Source organism: Pempheris klunzingeri, chromosome 4 (assembly GCF_042242105.1).
Source record: "Pempheris klunzingeri isolate RE-2024b chromosome 4, fPemKlu1.hap1, whole genome shotgun sequence".
In the NCBI taxonomy this organism is placed as follows: Eukaryota; Metazoa; Chordata; class Actinopteri; order Acropomatiformes; family Pempheridae; genus Pempheris; species Pempheris klunzingeri.
Window position 1 is genome coordinate 3,030,101 of NC_092015.1, and position 17,904 is coordinate 3,048,004.

A 17,904-nucleotide genomic window follows, 5' to 3' on the forward strand; every position below is an offset into this window, starting at 1 on the left:
TCATATTGCTGAATTATTCTGATGCATTAAAGTGTAAGAAACATTTAATTATCTTAGTTTGTCAAAGTGAAGCTAATTTCTATACTGCTGCGTAGTTTAATGTATAAAGATGTATTCAACAACACTGACTCAAGTGAACCAGATCACTTTAGTAACTCAGAGTAACTCAAGTCCATAAAATGAACAGAGTTTACCACCACTAGAACAAATACTACAGTACTACACACTCAGTGACTTTCCACCACTGACTGCTGGTCAAGAAAAACTGCTTTAAGATGGTGAAACAGAGCACAGACAACCTCAACAAGCAGTGTGAGGATTGAAGGATAAAGGGATGTTTTCCTGTTGTCCTCACATGTGGGGAGGACAGTGAAGGCAGCACATTTCCTCTTCCAGTCTCACTCAACAGTCACTAGTTAGATTCATCATCAGCTGCATGAAGATATTAAGTTTACAGATCAATAACTATATGCTCATGACATCAGGATTCAAGCATTAAATAGGAGTTCATTCAAGTCAGCTCGTCTGTAACACTTAATAACATATAATATTGATTATCATTTGACACATAGGTGGGGGGTGCACCGTTCCTGGAGGTACTGCAATACCAGGTCGATGCGTGGAGTGGACGGAGCAAGCCCCTATTCCATCTCCCTGTTCCAAAAATCAATTTAATATATGGTCCCCGGGTAGGGGACGTATCAGATATTAAACTGATAAGAACAGATACTACACTTGATCTTAGCCAAAAGGCCGAGAAGCGATAACACAATCATGTCGGAGGAAACCGAGTCATTCTCCGCACACTTCCAATCACTGAGGGTTTCACACCTGGACTATATCTCTTTTGATCACCATGAAAACCAGTAACAGTAACATTTGATATAATGTACCGGCACTTTTGTTTTATTGCGGCATTTACGATAAATTAATAATCGCAAATGTGCCTTCTTGTTTCTTCCGGGTCACGTGATACGCCGTAGTCCAATAGGAAGCCACAGAGCAGAAACCGCTAAAACATTAACTGTCCTCTTAAAGATGCGCTATAATGTATTTTGTGGTTAGATATACACACATATTCCCCCAGTTTAACCTAACGATGTGTAAGGAACGTGTGCGGTTCGGTAAAATAATGTTTTTACGGGTCAGTACTCACTTCACAACAGCAAACAGAGGCGCTCCAGCGGTCTCTAGTGGAGAGGAGAGCTAGCTGCACACTTCACGGCCCCTCATGTAAAGATGTAAAGGTGATGGAAACTCTGCAATAAAACAGCTCATTAGTTTTAATTCACGGAGCTCTGCTGCTCATCCAGAACAGAAGAAACAACCACTAATGTCAAATGGTGACAATGTGAAGTCTACTCACAAACACACAGTCCTGACTTAAACAGAGCGGAGTGAACCTGCGGTAATGACCACGAGTCCGACAACCTTCACGTCAACGTCAACAGCCACAAAATGGCTGCCGACGTTAGAGGTGACCCCTAATTAAAATTGACGCAACAAACTAACTAACTAACTTTGCCAAGTCTAAACAAAGCTAACTAGCTGTGAGCTGGCCTGTTACTTTAATGAGCTCAATAAACTCTTTAGTCTCCGAACATGGACCTGAGTGGTGAAGTAAAGTTAGTTGGTCAAACTTCTCCTCATTCGGACACGGAGGTGAAGTTTAGCCGCTGTCAGGGAGGCTGAAAGTCAGACTGGGCTGAGATAAAGCTAACTGCCCTTCACTAACACCATTACAAATATCTTAACTACTGACAAGAGTCACTTTTTACCGAACAAAAGGTGAAAAAAAATGCAGGAAACACGAGAAATTCACTTAGTCATGCTAGCTGTTAGCCTTAACTTTGCTAGCAAAACACGGTGCTGCGGTGAAATGTCGCTTAAAAACTGCTGACAACAAATTGGCTTCTCAGTAATAATTATTCAATTAGTTAACGCGATGTTTTGTCGATAATGAATGTCAAGCTAGTCAAAAGTTAGTAAAAATGAACGTACTAACAGTTGACGTCCGTGAAATGGCGCAGGCTCCTGTGAATAGCTGCTGCTACTTCAGGTCGTAAGCTAGCTACTGAACTGCGCAACCGTTACGTAACCTTGACCCCGATAGTTTAGCTAACAGCTAACGCTAGCTTAGCTACATGGACATCAAACGTGAAATAACAGACATGAACTAAACATAAAAGACGATTTACTACCTGTGAAAACGTTTATGTAGACAACAACGTTGCATTCGTCGAGCTAAATCAATTTATTGTGGTTTAATTCTTAACATTTTGACAATCCAAGCTAGTTTAATTAGCTTAAAATGTGATAGCATTCTTCAAAGAAAACTTTATTGTCAACCACGCTTAACATTTATTTGAGGGGACAAGTTGTGCTTGACACAACATACAGAACAGAATCTGAAGTGAGTCAAACATTAAACATGAAATATCAATAATAATATATAAATAATGTAAGATCATTCTAAAAACATAACTATGTTATTCTCATGAATTATATATATATATATATATATATAGTAAATTAATTCACTGAAAACATGCCATGGTCCCAATTTCTCAATCAGTGAATGTTGAAATAAATAATAATAATAATAATATGTCATAATATGTCAATAATAATGACATAAATTAATAAAAGAATGAAAAATACACTGGTTTATTTCAGTCTTATTTTCTGTTTATCTGTATATTCTACCGACTAGAGCCAGAGATAGCCTACATGCATGTGCAGCATATATAACTCGTACATCAGTATGTTACAAGAGATAACATTAAGATTAATGAAAAACAGACTGTAAGGCATTGAAGGCACTAAATGTTATTTACAACTAACGTGTTTTCAGCCTTTGAGATAAGCCTGTCAAACTAATTTCTCAGATCCCAAGCAAGATAGATCTGTCACTCTTCAAACTAAATGTCTGAAGTGAAATGTCACCTCGCTGTTATTGTGTTCACTGTGTTTTGTGTTTCTTGCCGCATACGTGTGAATGGACACTTCCTGTCTGACATGTTTTACCAGGTGTGTCACACCCTTGAATACCAGGTGATTCAGCCAATCCTGCTTTCATTTTGTGCTGGTGTGTCTTACGGGTGAGTGTTTCATGGGCTGGGAAGGAGGGGTTGTTTGGTAGTGAGTAAACCGAGAAGGATATATGTGCCTTTGCTCTGTGGCTTTCTCCCTTTAAGTGTGTGGGTGTGGGTGTGGGATCACGGAGCGCTGAGTATGTGTTTGCTCAGTAATCTCTGGCTGAACCTGTCTGATAGGTGTGGGCTGGCTGGCACTGACATGCACAGGTATGAGGAGAGACCCAGCGCAGTCCTGAGAGAGAGGACGGAGACTCCAGCGCTCCTGTGACGGGACACACAGAAATAAGCTCACACGGAGGGAAGAGGAAAGCCTGGGAGCGAGGACGAGGAGGGCTGTTTCAGAGGGAGGAAGACAGAGAGGAGGACACTTCAGAATGTGAAACAACCTGGAGGAGATTCTTCTTCTGCGGTTCGACCAATGGGTCTGGGATTCTAATGTGGCATTTTAAGCTCTGGGATGTACAAGATGTTGCTGTGTTTCTCAGCATCACACTATATATGTGTCACCTAGGTAAGCGTTCAGCACACGTTTATAACTTGGTCTTCTCACATATTGGACTACTGTGTCCGACAGCATGCCTGTGTGCCAATCCTATGTTTGTTCATTACTAAGTACACATGAGGAGGGTCCAGTCCTTTCAGTAAGAAGTTGAGAACCTTGCAGGAGTGCAAAATTACCGTATACAGTAGCTGAATAGATCAACACTACACAGTCGTGTACACATGGCTGCGTTATGTAAACATCAGATTCTTCTGAGATGATCTGAAATGATCTGAATCTCCAGGAAAGTACAAAGGATTTGGGAAAGATTATTTATTTAATAGGTTATTTCAGACAAAACGACTACAAAGAGACTGAAAATGACCAAACAGGGAAGTGAAAAAACCAAAAACAGACTCAAAACGACCAAATAGAGACATAAAATTACCACAAACACTGTAACTGAGTATTTAATATCTCACACAGAACCAGACCTATAAGAATTTGAACACCTGTGTCGTGAATCATCATTTTAACTGTTTGAATAAGAAGGATGGGCACTTTTTCCCACACTGACTTGTGTCTTAATCGGCACTGGTATTCTCAGGGGGAAGTCTTCACCTGTGTCTCATTAAGCAAACACACCACCAGCAGAACCAGATCCCACACTGAAACTCCAGTGAAAACATTTGATGAGAGGCGGTCAAAACAGTCGCAAAGCCAGTATTGCTGGTTACATTCAAATTGTTACTTCTCAACTTGTTCGACAAGTTTCGTTCCTCCAGCAAACACAGAAAAGCACATTTCTGGCTTTACAGCATAATTTAATGCAAATGAGTCACAGCGTTTGGCAGCAGCAGTGACTGACTGTGTCATAAAACTAGGAGGGAAAATATTTTATGTTTGTAGAGCTGTATTGTGTCATGTTTCTGCTCTAATATCTATCTATCTATCTATCTATCTATCTATCTATCTATCTATCTATCTATCTATCTATCTATCTATCTGTGATCTTCATCTTCACATATCTGTGTTTTTCCCTCTCCTGAAGCTGGAGCCATCTCCATCCATTCTCCCCAGAGGAGCCTCACCAGGTCCGTGCAGGAGAATGTGTTTTTCTCAGTGGATGTTAGCTGTATCGGGATCCCCACCATACAATGGACCTTTATGTCAGGGGCGGTGAGCCGCACCATAGGGACTTGGCAGACTGGGGTGTACACCAACATAACGGAGGACTACAGCAGCAGAGTGCAGCACTACAGCAATGGATCTATGGGCCTGTCTGACCTGCGGCTGCAGGATGCAGGATACTATGTGGTCACTGTCACGGAAACAGCAGGAAGCAGCAAGGATGCTGGATTTGTCCTGAAAGTGAACGGTGAGTGGGATCTGAGTGAGTGCTATCCTCTAGAAAACCTCATTTGACCACATTTTCATTTTGTACCAATAGTTTAGAGTCACAGGTTTAAGCTTGGACAGATTACTGACCTCTGTTTGAAGTGACTGTTAACATTTCTTGTTGGAAAGTCAATCAAATGACTACAAAGAGATCCAAAACAACCACAAAGAGACCACAAGGCCTCAAAAAGAGCACAAACAGACTCCAAATGACCAAATAGAGATGCAAAATAACCAAAAGTGACATAAAATGACCACAAGGAGACTGAAAAATACCAAACAGAACAAATAGAGATGTGAAATAACCAAAAAGAGACACAAAAAGACCACAATGAGCACAAAGACTCAAAAAACCTACAGAGTGATGCAAAACAACCACAAAGAGAAATGAAAGTCTCAAAAAGAGTTCACAAAACTACGGCAAAGTGATGCCAAACAATGACAGAGACCACAATTAGACTACAGATACATGCAAGGTAACCACAAAGACACGTAAAACAACCAAAAACAGAGAGAGAGCGTGAACTAACAGTCTTAAACTCCTCGACTGTGACTGTGCCTTGCTCAGCAGCCTATATAAGTGTCAGTCGGCCTGCTCGGGGGTTCCCAAGCTTGTCTGTGGATATCAGACGCTGTCTGTCTGTCTGTCTGTCTGTCTGTCTGTCATCAGCCGGTCAGACGGCAGCAGTACCTCCAGGCCTGACTGTGTGTGACTGCCTGATCAGAGTCGAGGCACTCCTGCGAAAGAAACCCTGCAGAAAAAGAAACGTTCCACATTTCAAAGACACGTTTAAGATGTCCAGACTTCAGTATGTGAAGGTGGTGAAAGGCATCTTGAACCTGCCTCTCAGATCTTAAAGTGGTGACTTTATCATAGTTATTCATCAGTAAACAAAGTATTTCTATCTGTCTCTGACAAACATTACAGCTGCACACGGGGTGCTAGTGTTGAAGTCTTACCACTGAAAGAGTAATTTTCCTCCTGCTTCCGTCTCTGCATTCCTCTCGTGTTTGCTTCTCTGTACACAAGGCCTCTTTGTTGTAAGTACTTCTTGAAGTAAATATGATGTGGCTCGTGTGTCCCTGTCCTGCAGAGGTGCTGTACGAGGATCTTCAGTACCTGTCTGTCTCTGCCTTAGCACTTGCCTGTTTGGCCGGCCTTCTCATGCTGGTCATGTGGCTACTAGACAAGGCCTACAGGAGGATAATGGCTTGGAGACGCAGGAAGCAGATGCCAGGTAAGGCCACGTGAAAATGAAGTCTGTAAAGTATTTATATCAAACACCAGCATGGTAATAAAAAGGTAGGAAAGAATATAGTGCTGCTGCTTTTCTAGATCACTGGAATCAAGGATAGAATATGCAGGATCTTCATTAAAACACATCTTAGATAAACTTGTATACAAGAAGTTTGTTTGCCCTGGAGTTCATGGCTTACTCAGTGTTTTTTCCTGCTGCGGCACCAACGTGTGAACTCTATAAATGTGGCTTGATGGGCGTGAATGAGGGTTAAAGTTATCCATTGTGTCTAAGTATGGGTGTGCTTGAGTACAAAGGTCTGCAGAGGTTCCATTACAGCTTTGCTACACTGGTATGTCGTGTTTAGTCGCTGTGTTGACCGAGTTTAATTCTCCCTTTATGCAGAAAATGATGCAACAGAGCTGCAGCCTCTTTGATGGACGTTTGCTTTGCTTTGTGCCTGACATGAAAACACACCAGAGACTGTTCATCAAACTTGTCAGTGCTGCAACAAGGAGTACTGCTTGAACCACTGTTGTGTACATGAATCATTTGAGAGTGATTTTGTATTTAAAGGATAACTGTGGTATTTTTAAACCAAGCCTTTATATATGGGTTCGAAATGACTGGTAGGTAGGAAAGCTGCTTGTTTTTGCCACTGGAAGGATAAGATTATTATTCTAAGTGTCCGACAACATTACAGAAAAGATTCCATCACAGACAGACCTGCAGCAGAACCAGCCATTTTATTCCTCTCTTCAAACCCACCAGACTCTATTGAGAAATACAGTAATTTTACCGTGCAGAATGCACTAGTTGCTGGTCTACTGCTGCCTCAGTCAGTTAGTTTGTTTGCTTTATTGTGGGTTACACAAATATAGTGTTGGATCCAGACTGACCCTTTTACACAGCAAAGTCCCACAGTAATGCAAACAAATTAACTGACTGAGGCAGCAGTAGACCAGCGACTCCCATGTAAAATCTATGTTTTTCTCTATGGAGTCTGGTGGCACTGAGCCAAGCGATGAAATGGTTGCTCCTGGTTAAACGAAAAGGCTCTGACAGGCCTGTCTCTGTAGGGAGGCTTTCTGTAATGCTGTCAGACACTTCAAATAACAATCTGAGCCTGTCAGTGTCAAACACAACACTTTAGAGGACATACTTTGATCGGGCGATTTCATTACAGCCTGTTAGCTGCCTGTTCTTGTACCTACCAGTTATTTCAAATCCAAAATATGTACAAAATTAATAGAAGTACCAGAATTATCCTTCAAGTTATTTACAGCCGGGAAGACGGCTTGTCAGTTTTGAAAACCTGTATGATGTTTACATTTTGTATTGACTACACATGCATGTACAGCTCACCGCCAATGACAGTGGATTGAATGTAAATATATCACTCATGACGCTGGAATAACAATACATACTGTATTTATTGCCTAATCAAATGAAGCGTGTGATTTTCTTTAACTTATCACTTCTTCACAACAGTTGTAGTTTGTATCAGACTTCAGATGCAGTGATAATAGAGAACCATGTTGTTTTGTAAAAAAAACATAAACAAAGACTGTTACGTTACAAAAAGTGTAACATGACTGTGACCTTTACAACGTGTTAGACGGTAGATACATTACACATCCTTCTTAAAACTCATATGAATAAGAAGGAGGTCAGTTTTTGCAAAATGCTGCTGCTCAAATACGCCAAGTGACGCTTGTTTTCCCAGAAGTCCTTAGAAAACACATAACTCATGTCTGTCTACTGCTGGAGGTGCAGAGGAGTTCACGGCCGTGTTCAAAAAGTCCTTGAATTGGGTAAATAAAGAAACGTGAAAGAGAGGAAGTGTCACATTTTTAACAAAGGGGTCTGGATCACAGCTCCCATCCCCTTTCAAAATCTCCACACAAAGCCGATTCTACGAGGAAGTTGTTGGTTGTCCAGTTCGCTGCCGTTTAACTGTATATTGTTGTGCCGTTGTGTATGGGACAGAGGGACTCGTATCTACGGACAGGGGGTCAGTGCTGCCATGAGGAGCTCCATCTTATAGACGAAGTTCCGCCCCTCCATCCTGCTCCAGTGGACCTCTTTGCACAGCCCTCTGAGGTGGCTCCACTTGGCGTCCTGGATGACGTCGCTCTTCGGCAGCTCTTTGGCCTGGCTGCGGGGGAACTGCACCAAAACTTTGCACCCGCTCTCTGGGCCGTTACGCACTGAAGAGACAAGCACACACACAGACACTCAATTAGTGATTAAAATCTGCTTATGTTACTTAGTATTACTTAATCATGTTGCCTTAGGATACTCTTAAAACGCTCTTATGATGCACACCAGGAGACATTTTGTGGTGAGGTGTTTTCTGAATAATCCCTCAGCTTGTATCAACGTGCCTCTTCCCGACTGATCTCCTACCACCACAGACTGGGTGCGGCCCTCTACACAGTTCTACACATGTGGAAGTAACAGTGAGAGCAATGTGAGAGTAGCTACCCTTGTTTGACAGCTGAGGCCTGGATTTCTGTTGATTTATGTAGCAGACTAAGAAGAATATACTATAAAAGCCACAGTAAAGCATTGTGAGTAGCTGATAACCCTGCCTGGATCTTTACAAAATGTAAGATTGTATGCTCTCTATGTGTTTACAGTGACACAACAACAGGAAATGCATTCACATCTTATCTTTCATCCCATCTGTTTCACATCTTTCAGATGAAGGCATTGCCCTTACTATCATAATATTTTATTGATGCTATCACGAACAAAGTGCAAGCATTTGTGCCCTATAAAAGTAGGGCCACTAAAAGTTCTTGTTTTGGCCACTGACAGACTCAGAAGATCCTTTTTGTTTGACCTGAAACAGCCTTTATATTGCTCTCTCCAAACACACCAGACTCCATTGACAAAAACATACATTTTAACATAAAGAAAACAGGAATGGCCGGCCCACTGCTGCCTCAAATCGTTTAGTTTATTTGTTATCTAGCATGATGAAGATATTAGTTGCATCCAAACAAACACTTTAAAATACTGAAGTCACACAATAACATAGTCAAACTAACAGATCAAGGCAGCAGTCGATCGAGCACTAGTGCACTGTAAAATTACTGTTTTTGTCAATGGAGTCTGGTGACTCTGAAGAGAACTATATAATGGCTGTTTCTGCTTAAACAAAAAGGATCTTCCAGGTCTACCTCTGTGGGGATCCTTTCTGTGATGCCGTCTAACACTTAGAATAACAATCTGAGCCTGTCAGTGGCAAAACTGGACATAGTGCAAACATGTTTGTACAGAACACATGTAAAGATAGGGCCCAGCTTTAAAAATCAGGGATTTATCCTTTAAATGTAACTCTACTTTTGTCATATACTGCCTGTTTTTTTCCATGTGTGGAGGGCTTTTTCTACGTAGGCCGTACAAAAACAGACCTGAAGAATCGCCTCGACGAGCATAAATATGTCATAAGAATTAGGTCCAGTTTATAGGATACAGACTTCACATTCCCTGTAATTGTTTTCCCCACACGGCCTGTGTAAAACCTATATATGGCTGCCTATTTCCTGTTTATGATGTACATGTGAATATTATTATGTTTATATTCTTTCATCATTTGCAATTTGTTTCATCTGTCATGTTACACCCTGGGTTATGGGTCCTCCTTCAGCGGTCAAAACATGTCGGCTTTTATATGATTTAGCCACCAGAATAAAGGCTTTTTACCGTTTCCTTCCCCATTGTTACATTTTTATATTTGGAGTGCCTGGACTGTCCTCTGGTTTACATTCAGCACAGAAAAATACCGTAGTATAATGTGAAATAAAAACCCAGCATTGCTTAACGAACATTTTCACCTCAGTGCCAACCTCACCCGTCTCACCTGAGATGGCGTACTCCCCATTGGGAGAGGCCACAGTGACGGCGGAGGCGTTTCCGATGCTCTCCACTGGGCCCAGGCCGACGTGGTTACTGAAGCTGAGGACATGCCAGCCCATCACTTTGGCCAGCTGCTGGACTGCATGCACCTGATGCTGCGACATCTGTAACGACACAAGGAGGCAGGGATACACACAACTTTAAAAAAATGACATCGTCATAATTACAACAACAAGGGTCGGCTGATATTAAGCCAAATATGAGAGTGTAATGGCACCATGATCAGAACTGAACCACCACCACAAGTTAACGTTCCTTCTTCTAGTTTAATACCAAAATTAAAAACAAAAATGATGTTGAATGATGAGGAGTCAGGCCCACAGGAGGCGATCAGTGAAAGAAGAGTAAAGTAAAAGTTAGCAGATGGTGCTGATGCTCTGCCCAGCTGATAAGAGTGCTAACGTTAGTGTCTGCCCCATGTATAAAAAGTCTGGTGAGGAAACCACAGAGGATTTTACCAGATAAAACCTCATATGGAGCTCAGTCTCTCCAATGTGTCTGCTTATTTGTTAGTTTTCTGGTTTTTATCCAGTGAAATCCTCTGCTGTTACGCTAAAATAAAGATCAGTAACTTCACTCAGCCTCCAGTAACTCTGTGAACAAACTTAATATTATGTTAATCATCTGGTCACATTGCTTATTATAATACAATAAAAGTTAGATTTAGCACCATCTGCACAGGTTGCTGATGTAGAAGACTTTTTTAATTTGCCAGAACGTCTCACAATGACAAATGTCGGTATATATAGTTGTATGTATATAGTTTGTCTGTATAGCTGCTGTTTATCTTTCTATTTATCTACCTTTTTTAATCCTGAAGTGGTATTGAAGGTGAAAGGGCAAAAGTAAGAATTTCCTTGTGCGGTGAAACTTGTTTTTATCTGAATCTATGAGTGAAGGCAGCTGTGACACCTGTGAGAGGAGGAAGTCCTGCAGCTCCTGCTCCTGGTGAGACAGTGTGACGACACGTCCATCTCGGTGCACCACTCTGATCTGCTCCACACCGATGTTCAGCTGCAGCTGGATGGACCTACACACACACACACACAAGACAGGTTCAGCCTCACCTAAGGGCGCTTTAACACCTGTAGTCAGGGACCTGTTTGTTACAATGCTGCGTATTAACTTGAGTTTGGTTTGTGGCCACATGGCAGCATTTACAAGTGGGGCAAAATTTTGTGAAGGAAGAAAAAGCGGAGCAGAGTTCTGCTGTTCTGCTTGAGAGATAAAAGGTTTAATTTGCAGTTTGACGATGGAGGGACAACTATGCGGGTTAATCTTGGCCCTGGTCATCGTTTATTACATCATTTGCATCATCACTTCAGGAAAACGATGCAGCATGCAGGTGCAAGAGGAAGGAGAAACAGAATGAGCTTATATCTGACTACAGCAAACAGCTCATGGTGTTGTGTTCCCTGCACTTTGCAGCCATTTTCTAAAACCGCTTTGAGTTTACATAATTAATGATAACAGTTATGAAAAAGGCCTGCAGATACTCAGAGCACCTCATAAGTTCATTAGCAGCCTCTATCCTGTATCTCCCTTATCGTGTCTCCTTTCCTGCTCTCGCTCTTCCACTTACTTGCAGATCTGCTCGTAGCCCTGAGAGGTGATGAGCACCTTGACGCTGGACTCGTACACGTCGTTGATATTGGACCAGTGAGCCTGGATCTGGGGGTCCTCTATGCGGCTGGCCAGGCTGTCGATGGTCCGTGCCGTCCTGGTGGTCACAAACGTAAACATTAATACAGCTGAAACATGTATATCACTGACATATAGTCATTACTGTAAAAATACTTCAATACATTTTGATGATGATTTTGTTTTCTTCTGCTCACTAATGTATTTCCCTGAGATTAAACTATGATGAATGAAGCCACCTTCTGGCCAAACGTGGCATTGCACACAGTGAGGCACGAGTCATATCACACAGACTGAGGAATATTTGCTTACTGCAACTACTTCCCTGCAAACTGTGCCATAATAAACCCAGCAGCAGTATTTCCTTATCACGGTCAAGTATTTCCAGTGGTAAAACATGGTGGCATGGTTGGATATTTATTGGTTACCACTGAAGCATAAACTGTTGTGGTGCGATGCCCTGACTGCCACTGGAAATCACGACTAAAGTTACCTGCTACGTAGGAAGATGTGCTTGGCCTGTTTGATGATCTTCTCCAGCAGCCCCTCGCTCTGCTGCAAGCTGGAGATTTCAGCTTTGTCGTAGGCCAGTGGCCCCGCGAGGCGCATGCGTTTGTGGCCAAAGGGCGCGCTAGCAGGATGCGGCATCACCACAGAGCTCAGCTGCTGCTTGTGGAACTGTAACAGAAACGAGGATGCTCAATGAAATGAGAGAGTTGATCAAATTAAAACAATATGAATGAAGTGACAGATGAGCACAGATGGCGGTTTGTTTTTGGTATGTTTGGGCCGAATGAATCCGGGTTCAAATGCAGACTCAAATTAGAGATATATATATATATTTTATAGCAGCAATATTTCTAGACCGATATGGGATGTTTGAGGCACATGCTGATGTTGGTATTTCAGAGTTTTAAAAATCAGATAAGGATAGCTCAGATAAATTTCCCTTTAATTTATCTATCTGATGTTTTTTAAACCTACTTAGACCAGGCGTCCCAAACACCTGAGGTCTGCTAAAACTGTCAGCGCATTAAAAATCAGGCGGTAAAACATCTGTGGATTTCCAATAAATGAGCTATATAACTTTCTTGTAATCTACAATTATTTTTCCACATGCTTTTATTGTCTTTTAATGCATCTTCTCTTAAGATTCAACAATTTATTTACTTTTATTTATGTGGAATTTTAATGTCTTAATGTTATTGTGTCTTGTACTTTTGCTGCTTAATATATATATAAAGTGTATATATAATATATATACATAAAAGCACTGTATGTGCAACATTAATATAGTTTTTAACTTGATTGGTCAAAAGTATCTTATCTTATCACGTTAACTGTGTGGGAGATTTTAACGTTGAAAAATAAACTATAAAACAGTGACACTTAAGTTTCAAAATATATCTTTGGCATCTCTAAATGTAAAGTTCTTGTCATTTAGAGGTTGATGTGAGACGATACCGACAGATCTGCACTGAGCTAACATCTGTAGCAGCCAGTAGCTTCAGACGAGGTGCAGAGCGTCTTCACAGTGTTTCACCTCTCTCATCATTTGATGCAGGTTGTGCTCCAGTACGTAAAGGTGGTCGTCTGGTTTGGGTTTCTCTGGAGACGCCCGGTGGTTCTTCCTCTCTCCCGTCGAGTGGCACAGAGAGATGGAGAGCTGCAGACCTACAAAAGGGGATCACAGGAACAAATACAGCCTGAGAGTGTTTTCAGAGCCACAGAGAAGATAAAAACAGCAGGAATGTTTGATTTACATGTTTCATCAGTTAAAGTTTTTTCTCTTTTCAAATGTAAATATGAAGAACTTTATCTGCATCAGGGGAGCGACTGCACTTTGGATGAACTACTGTAAAACAAAAAAAAGCTTTTCCAGAAAGATGTCCTTAGTTTTTTGGAATATTTTAATGTACAGTGCTAATGTAGAGCTATGAGAACAAAGTACTGATTGGATGGAAGTCTATGAGAAAATGAGCCGACTTCTCACTTATTACCTCAGGAACCATTTTCCTGATGAGTTTATGGTCTCGGTCGCTAATTTCAAGTTAGCATGATGTCCATTTGTGTAGGGAGTGCTTCAGGGCAAGTTTCCCTTGTGACTAACCAATCAGATGTAGGTCATGCATAAACCTACCCAACCAAAGTGGAATGAATGTCATGTCTGTAGTGATTTACTGTAATAAATTTAAGTTGATAATTGTCAAATTTGTGTGCATCTCTCAGATTCCAGGTGATTTATGCTGTTCACACTGTTCTGAAAAAAACGGCTAAATAAATGATTTGGGCCACTTTTCTGAACAGAGCTAGTCTTTGTACTTTAAATGTTGAATGTTAAATATGCAACAAACACAGATCTTCTCTCAGTCCGACAGAACCAAGACTCCACTTTCCAACTTTAAGGTTGTCACGAGCGCTCCTGACCTGGGAAGGGCTGTGAGATGATCTGATTCTTCACAACGATGTGAGGGATCTGGGATTTAATCTGGACAGCCTCCCTGGACAGCTGGGCGAAGATCTCCTTACAGAGCAAAACGTTCTGAGCCGCCTCAAGCTTCACATGCCAGAGCTGGGTTCCTGAGCGAGAGACAAAAAAGGTAGTGGAAGAAACAAAGGTAGAGAGGAGGTGAGAACAGGGTGAAGTCAGATCAGGTGAGGAGAATCCACGAAGATGACAGATTATACAAACAACAGCCCTGAGGTGTCATGTCCATACCGGCTTTGGTTTTTGGAGGTCTCCTGAACAGATTGACGGTTCCCAGATCACCGATGTCTGGAGCTTGTTTCTGAATAGACACCTGAAGAAATAAACAGCACTTGACTATTGTAGCTACATGTTTCTGACATCTTCAGTATTATAATAATATAATCCTACTTAACAAACTCTAATCTTCACAGTGTCCCTTTATATTATAGTATTTCAATGGAACGTGTGATATAATCTCACCTTGATATAAGCAGATCCCTCCAAATCACTGGGGATCTGGACATCGAGGGGGCAGTAGTCCTCTGGGATCTTTTTGTCCAGATCAATGTCGGTGTTCTTGATCACCTCAAACGTGCCATGGTGAGGAAAAAGGGAACCTGCATGGATACACAGTCAAAACATGTTTGGGTGAGACTACAAGTTAAATCACACAGTATGTGATATTTACAGCCAGGGGTCTCTCAGTTAAAACGATAACAAATTACCTAATATATTCCCTCAAATAAAAGCAGGTAGTCAAATAAAAATGGGGAGATGCGCGATGACCACGAACAAAGAGAAGCAGGCCAAAATAAAGGCTGAAAATAAAAAAACAAACCTGGTGCATAATTTTTCATCATTCATAAAAAAAAAAATCAACAACATAAACATGATTCTATCAACGGTTTGTTGTTCCTGATCGATTATTTTAAGCGTTATTGCCTGCATTTCAGTCACTGCGGGTGTGTGCGTGTTAATAGTCCAGCCAACGTGTATTTTGTAGTAACTTCAAATGGGGAAAATGGGACAAGTTCAGGAAACATGTAGGACTCAAACTAAAAAGAGATAAAAAAAACAGCAATTTGGTCTCTACTGGATTACACTGTGGCAAAATGGCAGCTATTGATGAAAAAAATATGCCGTGTGGCAGAAAAAAAAGCTGTATTACTATTGATAATAGTAATTCTGTGCTAGTTCGCTGCTTCCTTCCTCACTTTCTGACGTTTCAAAGTCATGGCAACTAGAAGGGGGCATGACGTCTTTGACAGACAATCAAAAAAACTGCACTGTTACCTTGAATAAAAAGGATTTCTTAATAAAAAGTCTTGGCGTTTTTAGACATTTAGTGCAGAAATGTTACATATTACACCATTAAAAGTGTGCTCTCGTTAAGTATGTTTTGTAAAAAGCCCTTAAATGTACACTGGAGGCCTCGTCACCTGCGCTCCGGTAGCTGAGGTCTCCGAGGATCTTGTCTCCCACTTTGCGTAGTTTCCACTGAGAGCGGAGTCGCAGCAGCTCAGAGTTGAAGTCCCGCTGCCTCCGGTTCTCCTGGTTCTCTGCCACCGACTTATTGAGCTTCTCTGCTCCCTTCAGGAGGAGCTGCGCTGCTGTGCCCAATGACTTCTTTTTACTGATGAGCTGGAACACCTGTGGGGTCTGCACAAGAAAATACTGCTATGAACGGATAGAAATGAATATGTGAATATTTGCCGGGGAAAGTGCACAGATCTCTTTGAGAAACATGAAGCAAAGAATCTGATCCTATTTAAAACACAGACTTTGAGGATTATCTTTATTAGCTGTTGCCCCTTCTGTAGATGTTTAGTCATAATGATATTCTTTAGCAGTTCACCTTGCCAGCAGTTGGATCCTGAGACACCGGGTCTAAGGCCATGTACTTCTTCTCCTTCACCACGCTGAGCACGTCATGGAGCACACACATCTCCGTCAGGGCACTGCGCAGGTTGTTACGCACCGAGTCCCACGGCCAAAGAGATGGCTGAAACTTCACTGTGCCTGTGTGAGGAAGCCAATGACCCCATTTTATTCCAACAGAGAAAACAGAATCTATATGAGAGATATTTTGTTTTGGATCCATCCACCTGTTGTCTATACCTTCCTCTCCTGTTTTTATCGATAACAGGAAGGTGTTACAGAAAGGAGCGTCCGTGCTAAATGTTCAAGTCTCTTTACCTTCATGTGTTTTTATTATGTTTTTGCTTTTATCATAACAGGTTCCTACTTGATCTAGATGTGAAAGTCCGTAACTTTCTTGTTAGTTATTTACTTTAATTAATTATCTTACCAACTTAATATTCCACCTTAACGACAGCCATGTAGCATAATGCCTGGTGTTCCCATTGCAAGGGACCAAATGTACCTATTTCTGCCATCTGAAGTAAATCTAAGGGAAGTACAGACATGTGTATAGAAGTGTGAGGGACCTCAGCTCTATAATGAAAGTTTAAGATTGAGTTTAGCTGTACAGCAACCTGAGAGCTGATGAATCAAACCTGGCTTGCGTCAGTCAGGTAGTTTCGACTATAAATTATCCCTGATATCTCTTAAACATAATTTACCTTCTTCTTCCTCTGGCTCCTGCTTGCCCCACTCGCGGTCCCTGGGCTCACCCTCGGCCCCATCCTCCTCGGAGTCAGATCCCTGGCTGAAGTCAATTCTTTGTGCCAGCTTTGATAAATTCTGCGACATGGACAGAGGGGGGACGTATGTCTCTGTCCCATCCAAGGCCACCTCCTGCACCTGCTTCTCACAGGAAGACTCGATGCTGACCCTCACTGCTGGACCACCAGACATGATGACAGGGCTGACAGGAGGAAGGGAAGCAGAGAGACATCAGACACACAGCAATGCACAAAACCAGTCTGAATAAGAGAAGACCAAATTAAGTCACTTCACAGAGAAGAGAGAGAATCAACAGACTCTCTGAGACACAGTGCAGCACTAAGCCAGTTTTATTTAGACCACAAAGTAATTTCACTAAGCGGGAACACATGCACAAGCCAGAAAGTTTACACAACTGTACAGCGTATCCCATTGAAAAAAACATAGTATTTTAACACCAAATCTGATAGCAACAGAACTATTATCATGTCCAGTCTTACATTTCAGATTAAGATATTTTGAGCCATTTAGGCCTCTTCGGGACCTAAATCTTATCTTTAACACTTCATAATGTGTGCGTTAGCTGCATTTAATTGTGTACTGCTGCGCCAAGCTAGCAGGACTAGCTAGCGTTAGCCCTTTGCTAGTCTCACAGGATTAAATGAAGAGCCCGGAGCTCGAAATAAACACCCAAATGACAACTTCTTATCTTACCTCTGATGTTACCAGTCACAAATATAAACGCTTATTCACTATTCACAGGAGTTGTGGTGTATTTTCCAACAGAGTGAGCGGCTCATTATTCAATCTCTACACAGGAACTACTGCGCTCTACTGCCGCCTAACGTTAGCATCGTGCTAATCGACATTACGCTGGTGTCGCAGATTTTGGTATTTCGCGTCACTTTCACACCATTAATAGAGTTTATTCCATATCGTTTTTGTAGATTAAGTAAATGTTTTTTTAGCTTGAAGGATTTAAGAGAAAATGCTTTTAGAGGCATGTCGTGAGTAGGAACCTTTAAG

General features: G+C 41.6%; 2 protein-coding genes and 1 non-coding gene across 3 annotated transcripts; 1 reads left to right on the forward strand and 2 right to left on the reverse strand.

Annotated features, from left to right (window-relative positions):
- Positions 1–574: 574 nt before the first annotated feature.
- LOC139200668 (U2 spliceosomal RNA) lies at positions 575–765 on the reverse strand. The gene has a single exon (XR_011584226.1). It is a non-coding gene; the product is annotated as a U2 spliceosomal RNA (small nuclear RNA).
- A 2,644-nt stretch (positions 766–3,409) lies between these two features.
- LOC139199777 (V-set and transmembrane domain-containing protein 5) lies at positions 3,410–6,922 on the forward strand. Its single transcript, XM_070828930.1, has 4 exons — positions 3,410–3,609; positions 4,631–4,957; positions 6,072–6,215; positions 6,621–6,922. The coding sequence occupies exons 1-4, from the start codon at positions 3,534–3,536 to the stop codon at positions 6,650–6,652; spliced, it is 579 nt and encodes a 192-aa protein (XP_070685031.1). The 5' UTR covers positions 3,410–3,533; the 3' UTR covers positions 6,653–6,922.
- A 736-nt stretch (positions 6,923–7,658) lies between these two features.
- med17 (mediator complex subunit 17) lies at positions 7,659–17,694 on the reverse strand. Its single transcript, XM_070829092.1, has 13 exons — positions 17,593–17,694; positions 16,836–17,080; positions 16,109–16,272; positions 15,693–15,912; positions 14,734–14,870; positions 14,503–14,584; positions 14,211–14,363; positions 13,327–13,457; positions 12,277–12,461; positions 11,725–11,862; positions 11,055–11,172; positions 10,087–10,246; positions 7,659–8,425 (listed from the first exon to the last, which is right to left on the reverse strand). Exons 2-13 carry the CDS (start codon positions 17,068–17,070, stop codon positions 8,217–8,219), a joined length of 1,932 nt encoding a protein of 643 aa, XP_070685193.1. The 5' UTR covers positions 17,071–17,080; positions 17,593–17,694; the 3' UTR covers positions 7,659–8,216.
- Between the last annotated feature and the right edge of the window lie 210 nt (positions 17,695–17,904).